The following is an 11,759-nucleotide window of genomic DNA, read 5'->3' on the forward strand; positions in this document are numbered from 1 at the left end:
TTTCTGCACTTTTTGTTTACTTTGTTTGTGAATGATCGTATTGTCATCCGTATGTGTACATATGTGTATGTAATGATTTTATATATCAAACCCGGGCACCGTTTGGCAGAGGTAAAAGAGAGAATGTTTTCGAAACGAATTTATTCCAAAATTATATTATACTCTATCTATTTATTTATTTATTTTAAGATGCAAAATGTATAACAATTCAATTATTCGATGGATGCATATTCGCGTCGTAGCTCTTTGCGTGCAATATACTTCTGTAGTATTGGAATGAATGAAGTGAGAATACTGCTTAATATAATCATTGCACCGGCAAATATAAATCCTGGCGTATATGTTTTAAACTCATCGTGAAGGGCTCCTACAATGGGTGGTCCGATCAAACTAGAGATTCCTTGAAATAATAGCAACATTCCGAAAGCATCGGTGAGTTTTTGTAAACCCATCAAATCGACTAGAATAACTGAAGTCAAGCCAACATATGCTCCAATGGTGAATCCAAATACAGCGGCATAAATGGTCAATGATTCCAAATCCAAACAAAACACAGACGATGCGGTTGCTGTTTGAATTTTGCGAATATGATTTTTTGCTAATTGTGTAATTAATTATTGTTTTCTTTTACTCACCGACACCACAAGTAAATAAGCAAACCTTATAGACAAAAATTCGATGTTGATATGATCGGTCAGAAATCCAACCGAGTACAACTCTACCGATAGTGTTAAAAATTCCAATGGTTGCCAAAATACCGCCCGCATCTTTTTCAGAAATTCCCAGTTCCTTTGAACGATCAGGCAAGTAAAAATACGGTATATAAAAGCCTAAATCTGTTGCAACATTCGAAGCAGCGAATAAAAGAAATATTGGATTTTTTAGAACGTCCAATTTGTGAGTCTCATTACGGCAGTCCTATTTAAAGTGGAGAATGATGGTTCCAAAATGATTCAAAACAAAATCATTACATTTGAAATTTTACCTCAATTTGCCGAGATGAATCGGACTCCGTACTTGATATTTCGCTCAATGAGTTGTTCAAAATGTTCTGAAGCGAACGCTAGAAATAAAAATTCACACATTTGTTCAGAAAAACCATTTGCAAGTATTTAATTTATATTACATGCTGCAGCGTGCTTGTCGTCAATTTTCTATTATTATCTATCAGAGGTTTACTTTCATTTTCACTGCTTTCATATTCAAATATGATATCGGAATTTCCATTATTATTTTGGCGTCTGTATTCATTCCTTGTATCGTCTCTTTGAACTGAAACAAAGGTAAAATATTATTTTTCTGTTTCATATGAATGGATGACATTTAAAAAAAAAACACAAACAAGCATCCGAGTGTTCCGTTGTTGTGATTTGGTTGTGTTGATGTTTTGGTGTTAATTTTGTTGGTGGTCTAAATAAAACACCGAAAAGTGCGCAACCCAATACAATCAGAGATAGAATTGACAATGATTTCCTCCAACCGTATGCTTCGGCTATAAATGCTACTAGCGGAGCAAATATAAAAGTGCCTGTATGAAATATTCATATAATTAGTGTGCTTCTTAGTGAATTTATTTTCTGCAATTACCAAATCCACTGCCCGCGACAGCAATACCTGTTCCAAAGTATAGTATGAAATAGTGAAATAAGGCGTATACTATGATATTTACTTACCAGTGGCTAAAGATCGGTACTTTTTAAAGTAGACTGACACTCCAACGATGGCCTGTGAACATTGGAAGAATCAACATAAATATGAAAGTATGGAATAAATGGAGCCTTTAACTTTACCGGTAGGTAGATCATTCCAAAACCGAAACCAACTCCCACGCCAGTCGATAGAATTAAGGTAATTACATTTTCTGCATAAACGCTAATTAGAAGACAAGTAGAAGCAAGTACGGAACCAGCAATTATAACGGTTCGACATCCGTACTTGACCGTAAGCGATGATGAAATGGGGCCTGCGATTCGAAAATTGTTTTCATCAGAACATTTTCTATGAAAAAAAAAAGGTTTTCATTAAAATTTAGTAAAACCTGAGCATAACGTAATTCCAGCCATTATTGATAGTATCGACGATGTGTATCCCTTTCCTTCTTTGAATTCATCCAATAGTTGAATGTAAAGCACACCAAATGAATAACTGAAAAACATCAAATGACGAAAATTGTTCGCTCATTCATTAGAAATGTTGTTGTTTTTTTATTCACTTACGTTATCCCATCAGCTGTGACATAAGAAACATAAAAATATAATGTCTCGTTTTTATTTGAATTTTTCATTATCATAAAATAAACATTCAACTAACTGATGATGTGAATACAAAAGGATGCAAACACCACAACCCATCCCCAGCCACCGTCAATATTTGGGTTTTCAAGAAGATTCTCTTCATTGCTATTCTTGTTGGTGTTATTGTTCACTCTTTGTCTCGTCCGTGTACCATTTGCCATTTTTTTATTATAATAACAATAAAACCGCTTTTAATTGAATTTAAAATCAAAATTGAATCGAAAAATTAACTATTCCAAATGAAAATTAAAAAAATAACTATAATAATTTGCCGTGAATTCTCGTGTAACACAACGCTTTGACTGACAATATATGACAAAATATGACATTATCAGCATACGCATCCAGTATCATGTGCTTGTCGTTTGTTTTTCTTCCTTTTCGATTTACGTCGTTGTCGTTTTTCGGGTCATTATAATTAATCACCCATTTGCGCATTCATAGTCTGACGAAAAAAAGATGTACATATGCGCGCATATCAATGTTTCAACATGTTCACTTTAAATCACAACTCAAATCTCCTAATAAAATCGGCGCGTCTGTAACAATATTACTCACAATGTGCCGCTAATGCCCGTTTGTATTTTGTTTTAATTAAAAAAATGCGCTATTTCAAGTGACAAATCAATTGCTCATTAAAAATGTATATTTAAAATTGATTATAGAGGAATAAATGATACAAATTTGGAACATTTATTTATATCGCGTATGCGTATATGCATCACAAGTTAAAGAATCAATTATAAAATACTAAAATTAGAAACAATATGATGAAATTATGTCTATTATTAGCTCATTTCCATATCATGTTGACGCTTCTGTGAAATATTTTGCAGCAATGACGGCATAAAGAAGAGAATGAATCCACTTAGTGCGATTGTCAATCCGGCCAAAAGGAAACCAGGCGTGTACGAATGTAAAATGTCATAAAGACATCCAACGAGCGGTGGACCTAATAAACGATTAAACACAATAAATAAACAGAAAACAAATATTTTTAAAAATGTTGTTCTACCAATAAATGTTGCAATCCCTTCTATTAGCATGAGCAAACCGAAAGCATTATTCAATTTCTCAAGGCCAATTAAATCGACAAGAATGACCGATCTTAGTGCCACATAAGCTCCAATACTGAATCCAAAAACAGCTGCGTAAATCGAAAGTTCGTAAAAGTTTGTGCATAATACTGAAGCAACGGTTGCTGTTAAAATGGGAAGAAAATGATTACTTTTGCATTTGATTAAACAAAAAACTGCATGAAACGAAAATTCCTTACCCAAACCGCAAATGACGAGACTTATATTGTATAACCAAAGGCGATCAACCCACGATTTGTCGGATCTGAATCGAAAAAGAAAGTATAAATCAATTTGAAAATTTTGAGTACTTTGAGCTGGAAAAATCAATACAAACATATATCCCATAATCAATCGACTCAATGTATTCGCAATACCAATAATAGATAATAAATAACTCGCTTGATCTTTCGAAATGTTAAGTTCTGTTGCGTGATCAACGATGCAAAAAAATGGAATATAATAGCCCAATGCATTGGTAAAATCTGATACCGCAAATAGAATAAAAACTGGATCCTTTAGCAATTCCAAACTCAACAAACTTATACAACTTTTATAAATCTTTACGGTGAGATGTGTGCAACACATTTCTTTTAGCTTCACATGACCATGCTCATGATTACTATTCTGTTGAGACTCAAGCTCAGTAATTTGGTCTTTTTTCGGGCCTGAATAAACAAAAAAAATTATTGAAACAAATAATAAACTTAAAAAAAAAACAGACACATACTGTACTGCTCGGACTTTGAATTGGTGTTTGTTGAAGGTGGTAACGGTCGAAATAGACCACCAAATAAAGCGCAATTGAGTACAATGCCAGACAAGACCATAAGTGTTTTTCGCCACGAATATTCTTGGACCAAGAATTCGACAAGTGGTGCAAAGACGAAAGTTCCTATTAATGCACAATGTTTATTATTTTATCCATATTTTGGTAATATGTTTTATTATTATGTACCTAAGCCACTACCAGCAACTGCTATTCCAGTAGCAATCGAACGATATTTTTCGAAATACGTCGTAACTGAAACGATGGCCTGTTTGAATGAGACGAAATATTAGAAAGCGAGAAGAAGAACTTTCATAGTAAATTTCTGCTATTTACAGGCAAATACACCAAACCCAATGAAAATCCGAATGAGAATCCAATCGTTATAATAAGTGTAAATACGTTTTCTGCATAGGAACTTGCAAAGAGACTAAGCGCAGCCAATATTGACCCAGCAATGGTCACAGCACGAATACCATATTTATTTACAAAAATTGATGAAATGGGGCCTGCACATAATGCCATTCCACTCATTATACTCAAAATCATCGACGTGTAAGCTTTGCCCTCATTGAACTCTTCCAATAGCTGAATATAAATCAGGCCAAATGAGCACACGATTCCATCGGCTTATTTGAAAAAGTCACACATCACATTTAATGTACATGATTTTCCATTGATAAAAATGAAACGGTAGATGAAATTAGTGGTTATTTGAAATTATATTTGTAAAAACAGTTCACCATTATATAAATATATTACAGTTTCATTCACGATTTGCACATTTTCAATGAATTAAACGAATAGATTTAAACTTATGATCACTTACATATGAAATTAATAACAAAAGATGCAACAACAATAACGTAACCCCATCCACCGTCTATCGGGCTGGATGGTTCTTGTACAGTATTGCCATTTTCAATTTTTCCATCAGATTTTTGTTGGGATTTCTCATCATTAGCCATTTTCAATAGTTTGGTTTTTTCCTCTTTTAAATATTGTCAAAAATAACTGCACTTCACTTGAAACAATTAGGTTCTTTTGAAAGTTTCTTATCTGCAATTAGCTGATCCGTTGCAGTCGCGTCGTAATATAAAACTAAATTCCAAACCTTGAGCACGTATGTGTCTCTGTGCATTTATTCTTAAGACGTGCAAAATAATACACAGAAATTGCAATGAAAATGTTTTGTTTTTCTGCTTAGTCAGTTTAAAATGCCCAAGAAACAACAAAGCAAAATTAAGTGCAAAAAAGCACGAAAACCAAGCTATTCACAAATTCTCATCGATTAAAGATTTTAGCTGGACGATATATATTCAGGCATTTTTTTTATTTTTTTCGTAATTTTGTTTTCTTTTATTCAAAGTTAGTCAATGTGTATAATTAGAAATAAAATCCAAATAATTTACTTTCGCTCGATAATAAGAAATAAAAGTATTGTTAAAACGAGTGGTTAAAGTAATAAATTATGATGCAATAACTCAACCTGTTTTGTTATTTTAAACAACTGTTCGGTATATTGTGATAACATCACCAAAACCACGAAGAAGCACTCATTATTTAGTAGATAGAAGTAATCAAAAGTAATTTATCAAAAGAGAATATTTTATTACAGATTTACAACAAGTTTGATGGACGGAAAATGCATACTTCGATACTCAATTTTGAATACATCGAAGATAGCTATTCTTGGGTAATAGTTTCAACATTTCCATGTCGTAAATGTTTCTTTTTAACGTAGCTCACTAATGCAGGCATGGGCACTAGAATGAAACCACTAAATGCGATTATTACACTCGTGAAGAGAAAGCCAGGCGTGTATGAATTCGACAAGTCGTGAAGGAATCCGTCAATAGGTGGTCCGATGAAAGTTCCAATCCCTTCAAACAAAAGTAACAAACCGAATGCATTTTCGATATTCTTCAAGCCCAATAAATCGGACAGTATCACCGATCGCAATGAAACACAGGCACCCATGTTAAATGCAAAGACCGCTGAACAAATGGCAAGCGAAAGGAAATTGGAACAAATGACGAAGACTGCAATTGCTGAAAAAAAAATTGGGAAAACTTCAAATCTTGTACGCAGTATTCATCGAAATGATACGGAGCGTCTTGATTTGAGGCGATTTTTACCTATACTACAAATAATGAGACAAGCAATGTAAATCCAAAGACGATTTGATGATTTGTTGGATATGTATCCTATGACGAACGGACCCAATATATTCATAATGCCAGTGATCATCAATATTCGTGGACCATCTTCTTTCGTGCCCAGTGTGTTGGCATAAGAAGGCAATGAATAGTACGGCACATATAAGCACATACTGGTCAAGAAATCTGATACGATGAATAGGATAAAGACTGGATTTTTTAATAGATTTAAATTCATAAATTTACTAATGCTTTCCAATGCAGCGACCAACTGAAAATAGACAAATATATTTCTCGTTCAGATTATATTGAAAAATCACTAAACTACGTGATTTACATAATTATGGTGCTTTTGGTTCTCAAATTCATTGTTTATTGTGCTGTCTTGCTTGGCTTGAGATATCTCCTCTTCTGAAATATTATTTAAATTCTGATTTTTTCTTGATGCTTTAGGTTGTCGAAAAAAGGCTCCCAATAAACTACAATTCAATAAAATTATACCAAGTGTCATTAGGCATCCACGCCAGCCAAATTTTTCGATGAGAAAGGCAACCAGTGGTGCAAATGTTGTAGAACCGACGCCAGTGCCCGATAATGCAAAACCTGATTTGAGAAAAAATCCGAAAATTGTAAAAAGTGTTTGTTTTCTATCTATTTACAGATCCGATGGTAAAAAATTTGTTTGAAGCAAACTCTTTGCTTTTCATTTTACTTGTCAGAAAACAATACTCAATTAGTCGAATAAAAAACCACTAACCTGTTGCGACGGACCGATATTTATCAAAGTTTGTCAACAAACTAACAATTACCTGTAATAAAAAAAAAGATAAAGATTCTTTCATTAAAACTACACAAAGTAACATTTACTTACTGCTATGTAAATAAAACCAAGCGCAGTGCCAACACCTAGACCTGGAGTATAATTTTTTTTCATAAGTATCGGTATCAATTTATAGTATTTCTGTGCACAGCATCTCCTTACCAACAGTTAAAATAAGTGAGAAAATATTTTGCATGTATCCACTAATGACAAAACTGACAGCACCTAATATTGAGCCAATAATAGCTACAGTCCGGCAACTATATTTATTAATTAGAAACGAAGCCAGTGGTCCTTTGGAAAAAATCGTTTGTAATGCATGATTATTATGAATAAGTATTCCAAATTTAGCTACCTACACACAGCTCCATGCCACTCATAATCGATGGCACCAACGATGTAAAAGATTTACTCTCATTGAATTCCACTAACAATTCGTCTTCAATCATGCCCATTGTATATATGATTCCGTCAACTTTTTGAAATATCGAAAACTCAACCATTGCTTGATATTGGAAAAATAGACAAAACTAAAGTACGAACAAACTCACGGATTATGTTAGAAAAAAAGGCTGCGAAAACAATAAAAATAGCCCAAATATGAATTTTATTCTTAACGCTGTCATCATCTTTGGTATTTTTGCTCGAACTTTGCTTTGAACAGTCAACATCCATTTCGAGGTATTTTTCTCAAAATGAATCAATTTTATCTGAGTGCGCTGTTTTTACTAGACGCTTTTATCATGCCTTTATTTTTTTTTTGTATCAAATGCAACAATCTTCATTGACAATCTCAACTTAATAGATATAGACAATTGTACTTATCTATTTCAGATTAAAGCCTAATTGTTCGAATATCACGTGAATAAAGTTGATATGTCATAAGAGTGAATGATTTGATTTTAATATTATTATCAGAAGCACTTGATGCGCTAATTTATCAAAATAAAACACTTTCTATCTTTAAAATCATACAATCATGGCGAGAAAGCGGAAAAAGACAAAAAAAATCTCATAATAAATAATTGACTGCGCGAATTTATAATGAAAAATTTATGATAAATTTCACCTTGATGATTGAACATCAATTAAAGGATTATCTAATGTCATGGTTTTTACCAAATCTAATCTCTGCAAATGTTTTGAGTGATTTATCGTAAACGAAATTTCAAAGGTTGATCGTTCATCTGGTCTCACAATGAACATTTCTGAATGACAAATTATTATCGAGCAAAGTCCCTGAGGGTCAGTTAACAGTTGGCAATTTGTTTGCTAATTCGATGTTTTGCATCAGCCCAAAGCTTTTTTCATCAGCGGTGACAAGCAACCTTGATAGCAGCGCCATTGGTGCGTTTGCCAGCGAAACCAAAAATGGAATAAATTTGGGTAAACTTAACATAAAAACAGACAACCATAATGAAGTTGGTATGTTATCCAGTTACCCAGATGTCATTATCGTCGTGTTTTGGTTATTTCACTAGAAATTTGTAATTTTTCCACCCCGGAATAAATTAAGTCAGTGGCAAACAAAACATACCACACATCATATTTTTGCGTGTGAACTGGCCTTAATTAACTAAAACGTAATTTTTGTTTTCAAACCGAATTTCGTGAATTTTATTCGTGTCATTCATTTTGGTTACAATTAAGCCGTGACTGTTTTCTTAGGACATAACGCTGTAATGTCGGTACGAAAAAAAGAATAAAACCACTAAAAGTAATCATAAGGCCTGTGAGAATGATTCCAGGAACATATGCATTTGATAAATCGTAGATTATACCATAGATAGGCGGTCCAATAAAAGTGCCAAGCACATCAGTAAACAGAATTAAACCGAATGCATTATTCAATTGATCCAATCCAAGTAAATCAGCCAATATAACCGAACTCAAAACACAGCATGCACTCGCCGTAAATGCAAACACCGCTGAACAAATGGAAAGCGATACAAAATCGATGCTAATAGTAAAGAGAGCAGTTGCTGTTGAAAAAAGAAAACGAAAATCTTATTTATGTTCAAAGCTTATTTGAACCGGCTAGAATATTCGTGACCTCAAGAAATTTGTCAAAATAAAAATGCAACTTGCTCATACATTTTTATATGAACATGTTGCTCTTTTAATTTAAAAAATTTCTTGAGCTCACGAATATTCTAACCGATTCATTTGTAATTAAACTGCAAATACTTATTTACCGATGCCACAAATAACAAGGCTAGTGCTGTAAATCCAAATTCGATTCGATGTTTTGTTAGACACATACCCCCAAAATAAACGACCCAACGTATTTGAAATACCTGTTATCATCAAAATACTAGGACCAAGTTCTTTCATTCCCAGTGCGCTTGAATACGATGGCAATAAAAAAATGGGCACATAGAAAAACGTACTAGTCACAAAACTTGATGCCATCAATAAAACAAAGACTGGATTTTTTAAGAGATTAAAATTCATGAATTTAAAAATCGATTTCAATATTTCGGCCAAATTACATCCACAGTATGCTTTTGATGCGATTTCCTGTAACACAGATAAAACGATCAAAAAACATTTTTAATGCGATTAGTAAAAAAATCCTTACAATCTTCTTATTCTCTGGTCGATCCAACTCTTTGTGAAGTGTATTGGCGTGGTTGGTATAAATTTCATGTTGATTTGTACATTTTTCGCCCTGATTTCTCATAGAACGTTTTAGGGGCCGAAATAGAGCGCCAAATATAACACAATTTAATAAAATTCCGGAAAGAATAAGCATGGTCTTACGCCAACCAAATTTTTCGATAAAAAACGCAACTAATGGGGAAAATAAAAAAGTTCCACATCCTGTACCCGCAGATGCAATCCCTAACAAAAGAAAGGATTCAGGATCAATGGCATTTTTTACAATTTCTTATCATTGATTTGCACTTTGAGCGATAAAAAATCATATACATAAACGAAAGAGAAAAGAGCTCACCTGTTGCCACGGATCGATATTTTTCAAAATTCATTCCAATACTAACGATTGCCTGTAAAACAATTGTTTTGACATCAAAATTCCTTTTTCAAATCAAATTTTCTTACCGAACAATACAAAAAACAAAATCCGGTTCCAGAACCAAAACCTGAAATACAACCGTGATATCAAAACATACGTGTAAAAATATGAACGGAATAAGAGACGTATGTGAAGTTTTACCAATTATAATAATAAGTGCGAATACTGATTGTGCATAAGCGCTGATTAGAAAACTTATTGCACTCAACAATGATCCTATAATAGCAACTGTATGGCAGCTGTATCTATTAATAAGCTGCGATGCAATCGGTCCTTCGGAAAACAAAAGTCGTTAAAGGTTGTTTGTTTTGAATGAAGTTTTATGAAATATAAAATCACCTCCACATAATTGCATGCCAGAAACGATCGATGGAACCCACGATGTTAGTAATTTACTTTCATTGAATTCCACCAACAATTCTTCCTCAATCATACCCATTGTATATAGGATTCCATCGCCTTAAACGAATCGAAAACTAAAAAAATTTATTAAAAATACGTAAAAAATATCTTACTAATTGTATTCGAAGAAAAAGCCGCAACTACAATCATCCAACTCCAGCTACTGTCCATGGAATTTTCATTATTTTTAACGTTTTCATTTGATTTTTGTTTTGAACAACTAACATCGTTTGCCATCTCAAGTAATATTCCGTTCAATAATATTTTTCATCTGAACAATACCTGAGTCTATCGAAAGGTCTTATCACATAATAATCTTCGTGCTTTTAACTTCACAATTTTAATCTGTTACACATTTTATAAGCTGTCTGATTAGTTAGATTACCTTTAACAGATAATTTCTATTATTGTACAATAGGATTAAAATTTGAGCAGACATTACACACAGAAAAATATATGTTCAAAACTAAACGACAGTTCATATTATTTTTGTATTTAGATGACAGTTCGTTTAGTTTTAGTATTTTATCATCTAGTTTGCATTTTAAGTAAAGATTTTTTGTATTCTCTTTTGTGTGTATCTTCTTCGGTTATGTTTTGGGATGTATGAGTTACCAATCGATTTCAAAAAAACACACAACCGAAGAAGATCCGCACAAAAGAGAATACTAAAAATGGTTACTTCAAATGCAAACTAGATGAAAAATACTAAAACTAAACGAACTGTCATCTAAATACAGAAATAAGATGGAATATCGTTTAGTTTTGAAAATATATTTTTTTGTGTGCAGGGGCTGGATTTTCCCATCCGTCCAAAGAGTTCATTTCGGACGGACGGACAAAAAGAAGGTTTCCGTTGATACCTTTAGAGTAAAGTACCAAAGGTTGTATAACATTTCTATTGGTAATTGAGTCTCCAAAGACTTTTGCTATTTCATTAAATTACTATGATAGTGATACGTTACCTTTTCGTCGTTTTCGTAATCTCCTTTTTCTTTGAATGAAAATAAACATTTTTTTTGTAAATGATTAAAATCAGAAAACATGTATTAACGTACAGAATACACAATAAAATAGTTCTCGTTTTAAAAAGAGTTGCGCAGTTGGACCAGATATAAAATTACAAACAATTTTCCTTAAATAAATTGATATCATCAATCCTTTGGCCAGTCTAGCTATGCTGTTCATTCTGGTCATTTCAT

The 11,759-nt window shown here is 33.0% G+C and overlaps 3 protein-coding genes across 4 annotated transcripts; all 3 read right to left on the reverse strand.

Annotated features, from left to right (window-relative positions):
• Positions 1-195: 195 nt before the first annotated feature.
• Positions 196-2,578, reverse strand: LOC116344497 (monocarboxylate transporter 13-like). The gene is made up of 11 exons (XM_031773076.1): positions 2,311-2,578; positions 2,217-2,229; positions 2,039-2,145; positions 1,791-1,963; positions 1,674-1,725; positions 1,588-1,614; positions 1,343-1,528; positions 1,127-1,272; positions 986-1,063; positions 636-918; positions 196-568 (listed from the first exon to the last, which is right to left on the reverse strand). Exons 1-11 carry the CDS (start codon positions 2,453-2,455, stop codon positions 213-215), a joined length of 1,566 nt encoding a protein of 521 aa, XP_031628936.1. The 5' UTR covers positions 2,456-2,578; the 3' UTR covers positions 196-212.
• Positions 2,579-2,986: 408 nt separating this feature from the next.
• Positions 2,987-7,793, reverse strand: LOC116343732 (monocarboxylate transporter 14-like). Its single transcript, XM_031771947.1, has 16 exons — positions 7,670-7,793; positions 7,474-7,593; positions 7,281-7,412; positions 7,170-7,210; positions 7,056-7,107; positions 6,636-6,901; positions 6,278-6,569; positions 5,850-6,190; positions 4,969-5,137; positions 4,476-4,768; positions 4,329-4,407; positions 4,101-4,265; positions 3,708-4,038; positions 3,571-3,635; positions 3,310-3,495; positions 2,987-3,246 (listed from the first exon to the last, which is right to left on the reverse strand). Exons 1-16 carry the CDS (start codon positions 7,791-7,793, stop codon positions 3,083-3,085), a joined length of 2,820 nt encoding a protein of 939 aa, XP_031627807.1. The 3' UTR covers positions 2,987-3,082.
• Positions 7,794-8,705: 912 nt separating this feature from the next.
• LOC116344499 (monocarboxylate transporter 14-like) lies at positions 8,706-10,847 on the reverse strand. Of its 2 annotated transcripts, XM_031773080.1 has the most exons (9): positions 10,671-10,847; positions 10,495-10,614; positions 10,297-10,428; positions 10,182-10,222; positions 10,075-10,126; positions 9,700-9,962; positions 9,314-9,638; positions 8,900-9,100; positions 8,706-8,829 (listed from the first exon to the last, which is right to left on the reverse strand). In XM_031773080.1, the coding sequence occupies exons 1-9, from the start codon at positions 10,792-10,794 to the stop codon at positions 8,783-8,785; spliced, it is 1,305 nt and encodes a 434-aa protein (XP_031628940.1). In that variant the 5' UTR covers positions 10,795-10,847; the 3' UTR covers positions 8,706-8,782. The 2 variants fall into 2 exon arrangements, with proteins under 2 accessions (XP_031628940.1, XP_031628939.1); XM_031773079.1 differs by having other exon boundaries at positions 8,706-9,100.
• Between the last annotated feature and the right edge of the window lie 912 nt (positions 10,848-11,759).

Source organism: Contarinia nasturtii, unplaced genomic scaffold (genome assembly GCF_009176525.2).
Source record: "Contarinia nasturtii isolate CC-2019 unplaced genomic scaffold, AAFC_CNas_1.1 Cnas_scaffold_1037, whole genome shotgun sequence".
NCBI lineage: Eukaryota > Metazoa > Arthropoda > Insecta > Diptera > Cecidomyiidae > Contarinia > Contarinia nasturtii.